The 11882-nt window shown below is 43.2% G+C and overlaps 1 protein-coding gene across 1 annotated transcript in view; it reads right to left on the bottom strand.

The window, feature by feature from the left end:
• Positions 1-6157: 6157 nt before the first annotated feature.
• The window catches only part of PRKDC (protein kinase, DNA-activated, catalytic subunit), an 83221-nt gene continuing 77496 nt past the window's right edge, over positions 6158-11882 (bottom strand). Inside the window, exons 80-85 of the mRNA XM_010167334.2 lie at positions 10235-10324; positions 8916-8987; positions 8630-8831; positions 8102-8290; positions 7374-7513; positions 6158-6362 (exon numbers count right to left, since the gene is read on the bottom strand). Of these exons, the coding sequence (XP_010165636.2) occupies positions 6158-6362; positions 7374-7513; positions 8102-8290; positions 8630-8831; positions 8916-8987; positions 10235-10324 (898 nt within the window). The remainder of the gene's footprint in view (positions 6363-7373; positions 7514-8101; positions 8291-8629; positions 8832-8915; positions 8988-10234; positions 10325-11882) is intronic.

Here is an 11882-nt window from a genome sequence, read left to right as displayed (position 1 = left end):
TCCACATTGTCAAAAAATAATGTGCCTGGAGTCCGTCAGTCCTGCGTGCTGTTACTTTCTGCCCTCTGGGGTCATGCGATGCGAACGCGCTGGGGTGCACTCACACCGCGTGACTCTGCACCACCTGCCCTCGGCCTGGCTGGCCGGCAGGGAACTGCGACTGTCGCATGATGCTCCTGGACCTTTTTTCTCTGCATGAAGTGTAGAGAGGTGGGTGCATGAAGCATTGGAAGGTAGTTCAGAAACACAAGGCAGTGACATTTGCTTTCTCTCCCCCTTGCTCTGTGACAGGGTCTGTTGATTGCTGGAAGGCAATCCATCTCACCTGACCTCGCCATGAAATTACAATTTGTCTTGGAAAGCACCTCATTTAACTGCTTGTGCGTGGAACTGTGTGATGCAGCTGCTCATCAGACGATGTTGGTGTGCAACTGTGCCAGCTCAGTCTCATTTAATGCCCATCACGTTACCCCAAAAAAGAGAGGTGATGCACCCATCCACCACTGGGCACCCTGCCGTGTGGCAATTGGATTCTCAAAATCCCTCCAAAACCAGCGACCTGCTGGGCATTAAAGCCTTCTGTAAGCCCTAGTATCTGTCACCATGTCACACCTAAGCCCCATCATGGAGGACGCAGCTTTGCTTAAGTGTCATCAGGACCTGGAGGCTTGTTCAGAGCTCATCATGGTCAGACCTGTCACCACCTGTCCCCCAAAACCAAGCAGCGAGAGCCATCCCCTGGAAGGTGAGCTGGTGCATTTGTTGCTGAGCTGAAGTGAGCTGTGTGATTTCAGGAGTGTGTTTCGGGGGATTTCCCCATGTGCCATGCAGGATGTGAAGCCCTGGGGTGGTCCTACACCTGCAGCAAAGCATCCAGGAGCAGGTGAGTGATACTTGTTGATTACCAAAGCGCTGGGCTGAAGAAGGCAGGACTATATCCATGCCATCCTGTTTCCTGGGGTGGAGTTTTCTGGCATCTCAGCAGCTGCTTCCATTTACATACATAATGTCATGGAGAGTGAAGCAGAGACAAGCCTTTGAGTCCCTCACCCATCCTGCTGAGTACCTGACACCCACCAAATCATGGCTTCTCTCCAGTAAGTTTTAAACAGCAGTAAGAAATATGTGAGCCTCTGAATTTCAGAATATTTTCTCTAAAACCGTATAAGGTTCCTGCTCCAAATCAAGCAAATCAAGAGGAACATTTTACACCTAGAGAGAAAGGAAAATAAACCTTTCTCTAGGAAACCTTTGCAGAGAAAACACAAAGCTTTAAATTACTCTGGAGTGCCAGCTGTGAATCCCAGGGAAGCACCAGGACCCTGAGCCCTCCAGGGACAGAAATTAAATCACTCTGTATCTCTTCCTGGCTTTTCCTGACAAATGGAGGCCAGGCCACCCCTTTAAGGTGAGGAAATAGGACAGTGCTCCACCCTGGCTTTAATCCTCCCATCTTCCTCCCTGTGTGCTCTCCTCTGGCAGCCCACCCAGAGGTGCAGGACGTTTTGGGGCAGTGGAGCTGAAGCCCAGCAAGGCTGGGCTGATCCTGCAGAATCCACGGAGCCCTTCTCTGCTCTTGGGGTGCTATGGGGCTGAGGCAGCAGCAGCAGGACACTGGCTCCTGGGGGATTCATGGGCTGGGCTAAGGCAGCTGTAGAACAGGACTGTGGGAGGGATACCTTGTCCAGGAGAAACACCTCACAGCAGTGGGTTTCACAGGGAAAGGCTGGCTGGCTGCTGAAAAAGAGCCAGCTGAAAAGGGGGAAAAGATGGAGGAGTGGTGTGCCTGGCTTTCTCCTCCCCCCAAGAAGAAGCAGGAGTGCAATGATTGTTTCATTCAACAGCTAGAAGCCAGGAACAACACTTGGGGGCTGAATGGGGAATGGGACATGCAGATGAGGCAGTGCAAGTTGTCTGGGGAGAGTCAAAAAGCCTGCCGGCACACTTCTATGGACGGACAGTATCTCCTCAAGGCTGGCATTGGCTCTCGTAGGGCAGCGCAGTGACTGTGGGACAGACCCTCTCTACCCCTTTGTCCCACCTCTGCCAGGGCTCCCTCTTCTCCCTGGCCTTGAACGGCTGTAGCAGTATTTTGCTCATGACTTGTACAGACCTGGGTCCAGTCATTGCACTGATCCAACCTGTGGCCACCCCACTCTTAGTGGCTGAAGAGCTTTCTGGTAAATGAAAAGATTTTTCTTTTTAGCCATTTTAAGCTCTGTGCTCTGACTCCCTGAGGACATTTGAGCTCTGGGGGTGCCAGCCCTGGGCTGCATTTGTTCACCTGCACCTGTGGCTGCTGAGTTACATCTTCCATACACGGGATCCCAAAAGGGCAAGTGCTGCCGCAACGAAACCCCCCAGACCCTGCACTCTTCGTTTTCTCCCATGCTCTTCGGTGGATACTCTGAACCTTTTCCCTATACAGGTTTTGGATGAGTTTCCAGCAGGGACAAAACTCGTGAGATCACATTCACAGCTATGTCCTCTACCTCACCAAGTGAAATCTTGCACAGTATAATTTACTGGGAGCTCAATGGACGAGTAGAATGAGTGTCACCCTCTCCTGTCCCCTCAAAAAGGAAAAAAAACCAACCAAGCAAACAAAAAAGCAACCAAAACCCACTGTAAATAATGTGGAAACTGTAACCAAATCATTTCATGTCCATTATGGCCACTCCTCCCCAAAACATTTTACAACAAAACAACCCCAAACACCCTGTTCTGGATACTGCTGGTTCAATGTAAGATGCAGCTCGCTGGTAGCTTTGCTACAAGACTAATGACACTGTTCAGTGCTGTGGGTGACTGCCAGGCTGTGACTTTTCTGCATAGGTGCCATTTCTTACAAGCAGCATAGCTTAAAAATGGAATTTTTAAAACCCAGGTCATTTCCAAATGAGGCACACGGTGTTAATGAAGTGACTTGGCAGACCCTCATCCTCAGTATTTGTGAGGGGGGGGGAAAAGGGATTTTAAAGCAGCTGTAATAAATCCTTATTTTAACACCTTGATTTTGAAAAATGTGAAGTTTGTGGAAAAGTGTCTCTAAAAGTAGATGCTTACTCACCTGACTCCAGGAAGTGGCTGGCCAAACCCTTCAGCGTGAGGCCAGAATTGCTGTAGGAAACTCCTTATTCCACAGCTGAAGACGAGCTTAATTCATTGTTCTTGTGGAGAGCTCATAGGCTCCTTCCCAAGTCCAAATGTGTGCTGGTGCTGCACCACATCTTGGCCACAGACACCTTAAAATAACATTTAAATCGGGAAGGGGGGGACACAGGACTAAGGGGAAATCCTGAGCACAGCAAGCAGGGTGCAGGAACCCCTTTATCAGCTGAGAAAGGAGATGACTGCAGGCTGCAGCCACAGAGCTTTCCTCTCTGTTTAGTAGCAGTATTATTTTTATTTAGAGGGAAATTGAAAGATTGACAGGGAAGGTAAGGACTAGCTTAAACATTAATATTCTATGCACCAAGAAAAACTTACTGAGAGTATATGGTAACAGTTTACACAGCTTTTTAGATGTAACTACTGAATTTTCAGATTTAGTACAACTCTGGTTATTTAATCTGAGAAGGAAATATTCTGCTGTACTTGTGGATAGATACCAAGTTCTGTTTTGCATCACAAGACCTGAAGCAGTCTCTGACTCTGAGCCACACATCATCTTACTCTTTTCTGGAAGCTGAACAAACCCTCCCTGTAAAACACCGAGCCCAGTGACGTGAGGTTTTCATTGCGTCAGTACTTTCCTTGCTGCTTCCCGGGCTGGCTTCAGCCTTTCCATTTAACACTGTTTTACTGAGAGCAGCACTCTTCAGTCAGGATCAGGGACAGCAGCTGCGATTCAATTCACATGTGTTGGAGGTTCTTTTCAGGCTCAATCAGCTGCAGAGTGAAACCTCCGTGAGGACAATTCCTCTGGCTCCGCATAGGATGTGTTTCTGCTCATGAAAACCCAGCAGCTTTGTGCTTTGCCCCTTAGCTGACACTTGAACTTGACAAACATGTTTATCACTAGTAGGACTGAAGTAGCTGAGGCTTCTAATTATAGCACTTAATTAAGAGCCAAAAATGAACTTTTAACTATTTTAAGTGTCATGGGTTACTTTCACCCCTGGCCTGAGGGCCTTTCGTATGGACTAAAGGCAGAGGAGGGCACAGGACAGGGCTCACCACAGCTGCCTTCCGCTGAAACACCCAGGCCGTGCTCCTGCTCCTGCTCCAGCACCGTCCGAAAGGCCAAGGAAGCTGGGGCTGACAGTGAAGGGGGCGCCTGCTGCACACAAGTGTCTATTGTTGCTGAAGGTATCAAAACTCCTACAAGAAGAGCCTCGTTAAACTATAAACCTAAACTTTGTCCTCTGCATTACGGGTCAAAGTACCTAGTAAATATCTGAGGTATGTGCCAAAAGTGTAATTAAACACCTTGTACAACCAGCCACTTAATTTCCAAATGTCCCCTCGCCTTTTCATGTAGCTTTTTATTGTGCTTTAATTTTATTTGTAGAGTGACAACATGAAATCTGAGTGCCTCACCTAACCAAGCTTTAGTCATAGTGCTGCTGTCTTTATTGATACCAGAGATTAAAAGAACAAAATGCATCAAGATGTCTTACACAAGTGTATATAAAAATAGACTCTATCACCCACTCTTAGGAAAAAACTGCTGTCCATTATCATCTCTATAAATGGGTAAATGTGGATGCTTTCTGTGATTAAAGTGCCCTAAATTAACTTCTGAAATGAAGTATACATCCAAAAGGTTTATTTTTAAATAGATGTTTCCTCTACAAAAATAAGCCAAACAATATTTCACATTAATAGAATCTGATAAAAAGATTCTGAATTTCATGATGTGTAACACTATTGACATAAACAATGGAGCATATTTATTAAGAACATAACAAATAGTAATTGTTGAGAAAGTATTAGAAACAAAAAAACCTCCCTCTCTATTCATTAGGCCTCAGCGAGCAATCATCCTCATCCTGATTTTGTGATGGAGTTGTGTCCAGGAGGCACTGTCCTCTGCTCTCCAGCTGAAAGATTCATTTGAGACTGGTGCCAGCAGAAGCGGTGGCCCTCAGCAAGATGTGGACTGCCCCATCGCCACCGCAGCAGAAGGGAAAGCGTGTAGGCAGTGAAAGGGCAAAGACTCATTTTTATTACACCTTTTACGATAATTATTAAAAGCCTCAATGGAAACAATCTCCTGAACTGTGGCTAATAAACAACTGTAACATTTTAAGAGAACTATCTTTCCCCCTTGCTGTCTGTGCTGCACTGCACTTGCCACCGAGGTCACCTGAAACCTGTCTGCCAGAGAGGAAGAGCCACATCTGGCAGAATTTTGGCATAAACAAATACCAAAGTGCAGTTGCCATTCCTCTGCCATGCTGCAGTTACGACAAGAAACTTGCAGTGCTCTGCTGTGTCGGCACTGGCTACCTTTGGTTTTGGTCAAGCAATTTGGAATTAAGACAATATGAGGACTACTGTAGGCTTCTAAAGGACAGGGATAACAGAGCATAACCTCCAATTGTTAAAAAACAATCTGCTGGAAAAAACTGGCATGGTCTCAACAATGCTTTCTCATTATCCAGTAATGAAATAACCATCCAGATACTTCAGGTGTTATCTAGAGCTAAAAGCTATTTTCTCTTTAATTTTACCATGTGCTTCACTGTTTCTATTAATAAGAGAATCTTCTAATTTTAATTACAAATAAGGTATGTCTGGAGAATGATTTCAGTTGATTGTCATCAAGGTCCCTGTAAACAAAAGCAGACTTTCACTACAAGGATGCCTACAAGTTCACAGGGTATGAATTTGTGCTTTCTGCTGAGTGATCTCGGTGCCTTTCAAATTAGTCTCTAAGCTCTATAGCCTCTCCAGTTCTTTCTGCATCGATTTTAATACAAAGACAATACAGCCACTTTGTTGCAGAACCATATAAAAAAAATAAAAATCACTGTTTGAATACAGCTTTAATACGAAAAAGTTAGTTTCCATATTAGTCAAGTTAACCAATTACGATAAAAGTGGTTAAGAGTTTTTGCTTTTTCCTTTTTGGCCTTAAAATTCTGATCTGGTTGCAGCTGTATGTTACTGGATGCTCCTTCAGGCAGACCAGGCTTTAGAGAGCAGTCCCTCACATCCAGGGTTCCCATCCTTCCCAGACTCTGCCAAGAAGGTTGGGGTCTGTCGCTTGGTCGATCAGGCATCTCACCTGCGTCTCTTCTGAAAGTCCGTCCTCTGGCTCTTTGGCTCTGATATTATAATCAGCGTTACCACGAGCCACAGCTGCAAAATCGTTATAAGAAGGCGACTTCTCATGGCCCAGGCGTAGTTCATCACTAAAATTGAGAACACAAAAATAAACTCTTGCTAAAAGAAACAAGCAGAAAATCTGAGATGGATTTTAAAATATTTTAACACTGTTCACATAGCTTTATTTTTCAAGATGTGGAGATGGTTCAATAGCTGTAAAAGGCTTTGCCAGTGAAGACTGGTGATTTCAGGTGTCTTTTACAAGTGAATATCTACCATGAATATTTCAATCTTGTCAAAGGTCTCTAACTGAAAGAAGGATGCAGCAGTTCACATCCAAGCTGTTATCTCCTTACCCGCCCTGCTGATTTGCATCTGCAAGAAGTATTTTGCTGCCTTTTCCAGTTCAGCCTCGACCGCAAAAGGGACTCCTCCCAAGTCCTGCACTTTCCAGTATTTGTATGCTTTTAAAACAGGCTTGCTTTCTTTGCCTTTTTTTTTTTTAATTAATCCAAAATGTCTTTTTAAAAGAGGATGGAAGGGATTAATTGTACTTTAACTGAACTTTAAAGACATTCTGGCTTGAGCCAGACTTCACTAGACTGACATAAATAACCTGAGAATGCCATCAGATTTGAACGTGATTTTTTGGGAAGCAACTTACTTCCATGCCTCCCATACAACTGGTTGAGGTTCCACCTCAAGCCACTGTCCAGCAGAAGCATAGCAATTGAAATACTACCCCTAGCCTGAAAGCTGTGGAGACAAACATACAGAACAGCAGTCTGAGGAGTGAGAAGTTAAGCAGGCTTACAGGGTGGTGATGTGTGTGTTGCCAGGAACAGTAAAACTGCTCAGGAGGCCTGAGCTGGAGCAAGAGCACTCACAGGGAGATATCTTGTGTTTTGGCTGGCAGGGTGGTTCAGGGAGCTTGTAGGTGGACCAAAACGATTCTGACAGGAGGTTTGTTGAAATTTTGCCCTGTCTGCCTCTTCACTTTTCTTAGCTGCCATTCTATCTGAAGGAAGCAAAATCTGACACAGGAGACCACTAAAGCTCTTAGTGGAGCAGTTTAAAGCAAAAGAAGAGCATCTTACCAAGTGACTGTTGCTGGATTGGCACCTGTGAGCTTTCTTTTGACATAGCTGACTTTTTGCAAAGGGTACCAGTTTACTTCAGATGTGTTTATTTCCTTAATCCACGTGCCTCCTTTTTTCAGCTGTCTTTGTTCAAAGTTCTAAAGAGAAAATAAATTTGCCCTATTTATCATAAATCATATACTTAAAAAGACCTTTAAGCTGCCACATCATAGCAAGTCAAGCCAGTAACTCGTAACTGCAGATGCAATGGAGGACAAAGTAGCGAGATGACATCTGGCCTGCCTATGACTTAAAATTTAATTTACAACTAGAGTTACTGAAGTACAACTAGTTCAAGATATTTTCTCTGTAATGATTAGTTTGATATATACTGTGCTGTTAGGTAAATTTAAGAGGTTCAATGCAAAAAGTTGAAAATATTTATGCTGCTGCCATAAGTGACATAATGTGATCAAGAGAGACCCACGTTTTTAGCATTATCATGCAGATAAGGAACAGTACACTGATAACACAGACGTGTGCTGCTATTCTTTGTCCATCAATACAGATTTATGTCATTTTAAATCCTTTAAGTTCAGTTTCTCTGAGAATTCAATAGAACAAAGAAAGATAAAAGGAGCACTGAGAGTGAGCATCAGTAAATGCTTCCTTTTTGTGTGATTTTATTCTTATTATAGTTTAAGAATTTTCACAGGAAGAAAAAAGAAAGAGGAAAAAAATCCCACCTTCCAGTCCAAAGAAGGCTCTTTCACAAATACATCCATTGTGCTGATGAGGAGATCTGGATCTGCACGATAAGCTCTTAGGGCATGCACCATCACACTGTAAATGAGACCCCACTCTTTCACTGGCATCATCAGATTAACAAACTGGCGAGTCAGACGAAAAGGCATCAACTCTGGCACGCCCAAAAACTAGCCAAGGGGAAGGACAGTCAAAAGAAAACAAGAATTAAGAAATCATGGAACAGAAGGATTAGAAATATTTTTTGTTGTTGTTTTGCTTTTTTTTTTTTTTTCTTTTTAGGCTTTGAAACGCTCTTTGTCACTTAACTGAAAATAATGTGCAACTTGGTAGAACAGGACCAAGTTGTGACATCAAAGCGCTAGTCATGAATATTTAGTGATAGTGCAAAGATTATTTTGCATCAGAACGCTGGCAAATGAGGAGCACTGAATTCAGTACCAAGAATACACGTGTAATTGCCCATACTGAACGCAAAAACTGTAACAAATTAATTAGAAAACAAATACCTGCGTAGCTGAGCCAAACGCATGTCCGAAGTCTATTCCCACCATGCCACCTGTCTCCTTGTTAATCATGAAGTTGGACAGATGTCTGTCTCCAATACCAAGTATCCAATGGCTGATGCACATCAGCGCATGAGAGCTGGCAAAATGGGACCGCAGAGAGAGGAAGGCTTCAGGAGATGTACTCATTTTCACAAAGGCTCGCCTTAACAAAACAGAGTCACTTGTTGCAGGCCAATAAAACATCAACATTCACTTCACAATGTGCAGTCATTACCAGCGCGCTTACCGCAGCAGGTCTTCTGGAACACTGCTTTCCCTGCTTTTGAAAGACATAACTGCTTCTGTCCGGCTTGCATTTCTGCAAATTAACGATGGAATAATGTTAGCTATTGAAATAACAGTGCACTGGACACTGAAAGTTAAAACGTGTACATGACTGCATTAGCACATTTTGTTTACCCTAGTAAACAGTACAGCAAGCCACACAGAGTGTTTACCCGAGAAGTTTTACCTGATATTAAAAATACCCCCCCCTTCTTTTTTTTTCAGCAGTTATTTCCAGAACTCACATTTCTTAATACAAAAGAGTACGTAGTTTTGTCTAGTTTCCCCCAAGTTAAGTTAAGATGGGCTAAGTTTTAATACAGTAATACAACTGCGCTCTTTCTGGCTGGATAGTATCTACCAAGCAGAGAAAATATGACCCAAATCTCTCAGCAGCATGCAGAGGCTGTATTGCGTCAACAAAACAGTGCAGCACAAGGGGAGGCAACAGAACTAAACAGTTGGTGCTGAGGACACCCATGCCTTACACATTTGGGGAGGGAGGGAGACTGCTCTGGACCAGCCTATATCTGGTCCTGTGAACTGAATGCTCATGAGCAGCTGGAATGCACTGGGTGATGCACTGGGTGCTCTCCTTCCAGTCTAGTTTCATCTGAAAGGAGCCAAGTTGCACACTTGGGGACAGTTCTGCGATGCAAGCCACTGTGAGGTGAGGGGGGGTGATTGGGAATTTACCTCAAAACCACATTCCTGATCTGAACAAAAATATTAATATATAGACAGTCAGACAAATGAGTCAAAGTTTTCCCTCAAAAAGCAAGAAGCTTGCTTAAGTAGGTTATGAGCTGATGAGAAATGCTCCATTGGGAACTTCCCTTTCCCCATGACAGTGACAGATCTAGAGAGGTATGGAGGTTCCTCTGAGAGGATGCTCAAGTCAGGACCCAAATCAACATATATTCTTAAACTCTCAGTAAATCACAATGATTTTCTCTGTCCAACTTCAGCAGGTGCTCTGGCTCCGAGGCAGCCTACCTAATTGGCAAGACATCTAGAAAATCAAGAGGAGTATCTGCTTCTAGACACTTTCTTAGGGAAATGAGCAAGCTTCTGGAAGCATTCCTGTGCTCTTGTAGGATTTTGGCAGTACTAACTCCTCCTGCAGAGCATGTCCAGTAAGACAAAGCAGTAAAATGGGCAAAAAATCATAACTAGCCAACATATTATAATGCAGATCACATTTTTCCTGGTATTTCTCCAACTGTGTGTGTATGCACACTCTAGTTTCTGTATGTTACATGCAGTTCTCTTAAAACCTACCTGTACATAACATGGTATCGAGAGATGCCTTGTGCTTTCCCACCCATCTTGGACAGCCACTCAGAATAGGTAGCACGAGGTCCTTTTTTGCTAAGGAAAAAAAGAAAAAAAAAAAAAGACTGATGATTTCCCTCTACTGTCTTACCACTCCATCCTCAAATATCTGCAGGCTGAGTCTGTGCTGCAATAACCCATGAGATTTTTACACACAGAAGGCATCATGAAGCTACAAGCTACATTCATTTCCATAGCAAGGCTAAAATTAAGTTTAAACTGTCAGTGCATGTGCTGATTCATTCATCTCCTTCCCCCCAGCTCTGAGTACACTTCAGTCATATTTGACAGAAGATTAGACATCTCAGAGGTGTTAATTAGCCAATAGGTACTGTGAAAATGAGATGCTGCCTTGAGAAGAAAGACCCAAAATAATTTCTCCAGGGACGGAAAGATACTTTTAACATAGTCTTGTATCCATTTGAGAGGCATTATGTACCCTACCACAGCACAGGCTGCCATTTGTCCACCCAAACAGGTAGGGAACACAGGAAGGCAGACCTAACGGTGTGTAGGTGTGTACACACACCTCTCCTCAGTGTGTACAGCAGGGGAGGAATGGGGCCTTAGAGGAGTTAAGGTATTAATCCCCAAGAAGCCAGTCTTCATTAGTTGCATTGCTTATAGAATAATTTGATATTTTCCTCCCTTCTTAACCAAATACACTACTGTGCTAGACACAAAACTTCTATTCCAGAGAGGCAGCAACTTAGTAGAGCGCTCGCCTTCCCTCTTCCTTCCAAACCCTGTTCCAATATAGAGATCCTTTCCATTTAAGAAGCATATATAATTTATAGACTGCGTAGCCCATCACTTTGGGATGAAGGATTACAAAACTTCAGAAAGTTATTTCGCTCACTCCAACCAAAATAAGGATTTCATCAGAATTTTCCTTTGTGAGTGCTGTCACTCAATCATAGCTCAATATAAAGTGTCTTAATTGACTTGATTGAAGAATATATGGGAAAATATTTAAAGTCTATATACAACAATAAAATAAAGCTATTTTTTGGGATAAATCCTTAACTGTTTTTAGAAAGACACTGATCTTCTACTGATTCTTCTAATTTAATATATTAGAAATTTTCTCCCCTCACAAGGTGGTTCCATGCGAGTCCTCCTCCACTTTCCCAGTCAGTAAATTGAGAACAACATAGTACTGCTGCTGCTGACAAAAGTGAACCAGACAGCAGTAATCCAGGAACTGTAGCAGTTCCAGAACTGCTCACAAATCAAATAACTGTAGAAATAAAGACTCTTTGGAGTGCAACCTCCACACTGGAGGTTCCTCCAACCTGCCCCATAAACAAGAGTAAAAATAAATGGTGATAACAACACTTTGACAAACCCAAACAGAGATTATGTACTAAGAACAACGCTGGTAAATAAAACCACATTTTTAAATTCCAGGATAGAAACAGGCTGAAATGCTAGAATTAAATCAATTTTATAAATATCCATTCTCCAAATACAATCAAAAGAAAGCAAGCTAATTTATTCAAACCCAGTATTTGTATGAAGTCAGAGCAAGCTTTCTTTTATAGTTGTGTTTTGTGCATCTGCTGCCAATTTCCCTGTCACTGACTCACTGCTG

This window comes from Antrostomus carolinensis, unplaced genomic scaffold (assembly GCF_000700745.2).
Source record: "Antrostomus carolinensis isolate BGI_N321 unplaced genomic scaffold, ASM70074v2 scaffold27574, whole genome shotgun sequence".
NCBI lineage: Eukaryota > Metazoa > Chordata > Aves > Caprimulgiformes > Caprimulgidae > Antrostomus > Antrostomus carolinensis.
The sequence above is the reverse complement of the archived record's forward strand: the minus strand, read 5'-3'. Positions and strand labels throughout refer to the sequence as shown.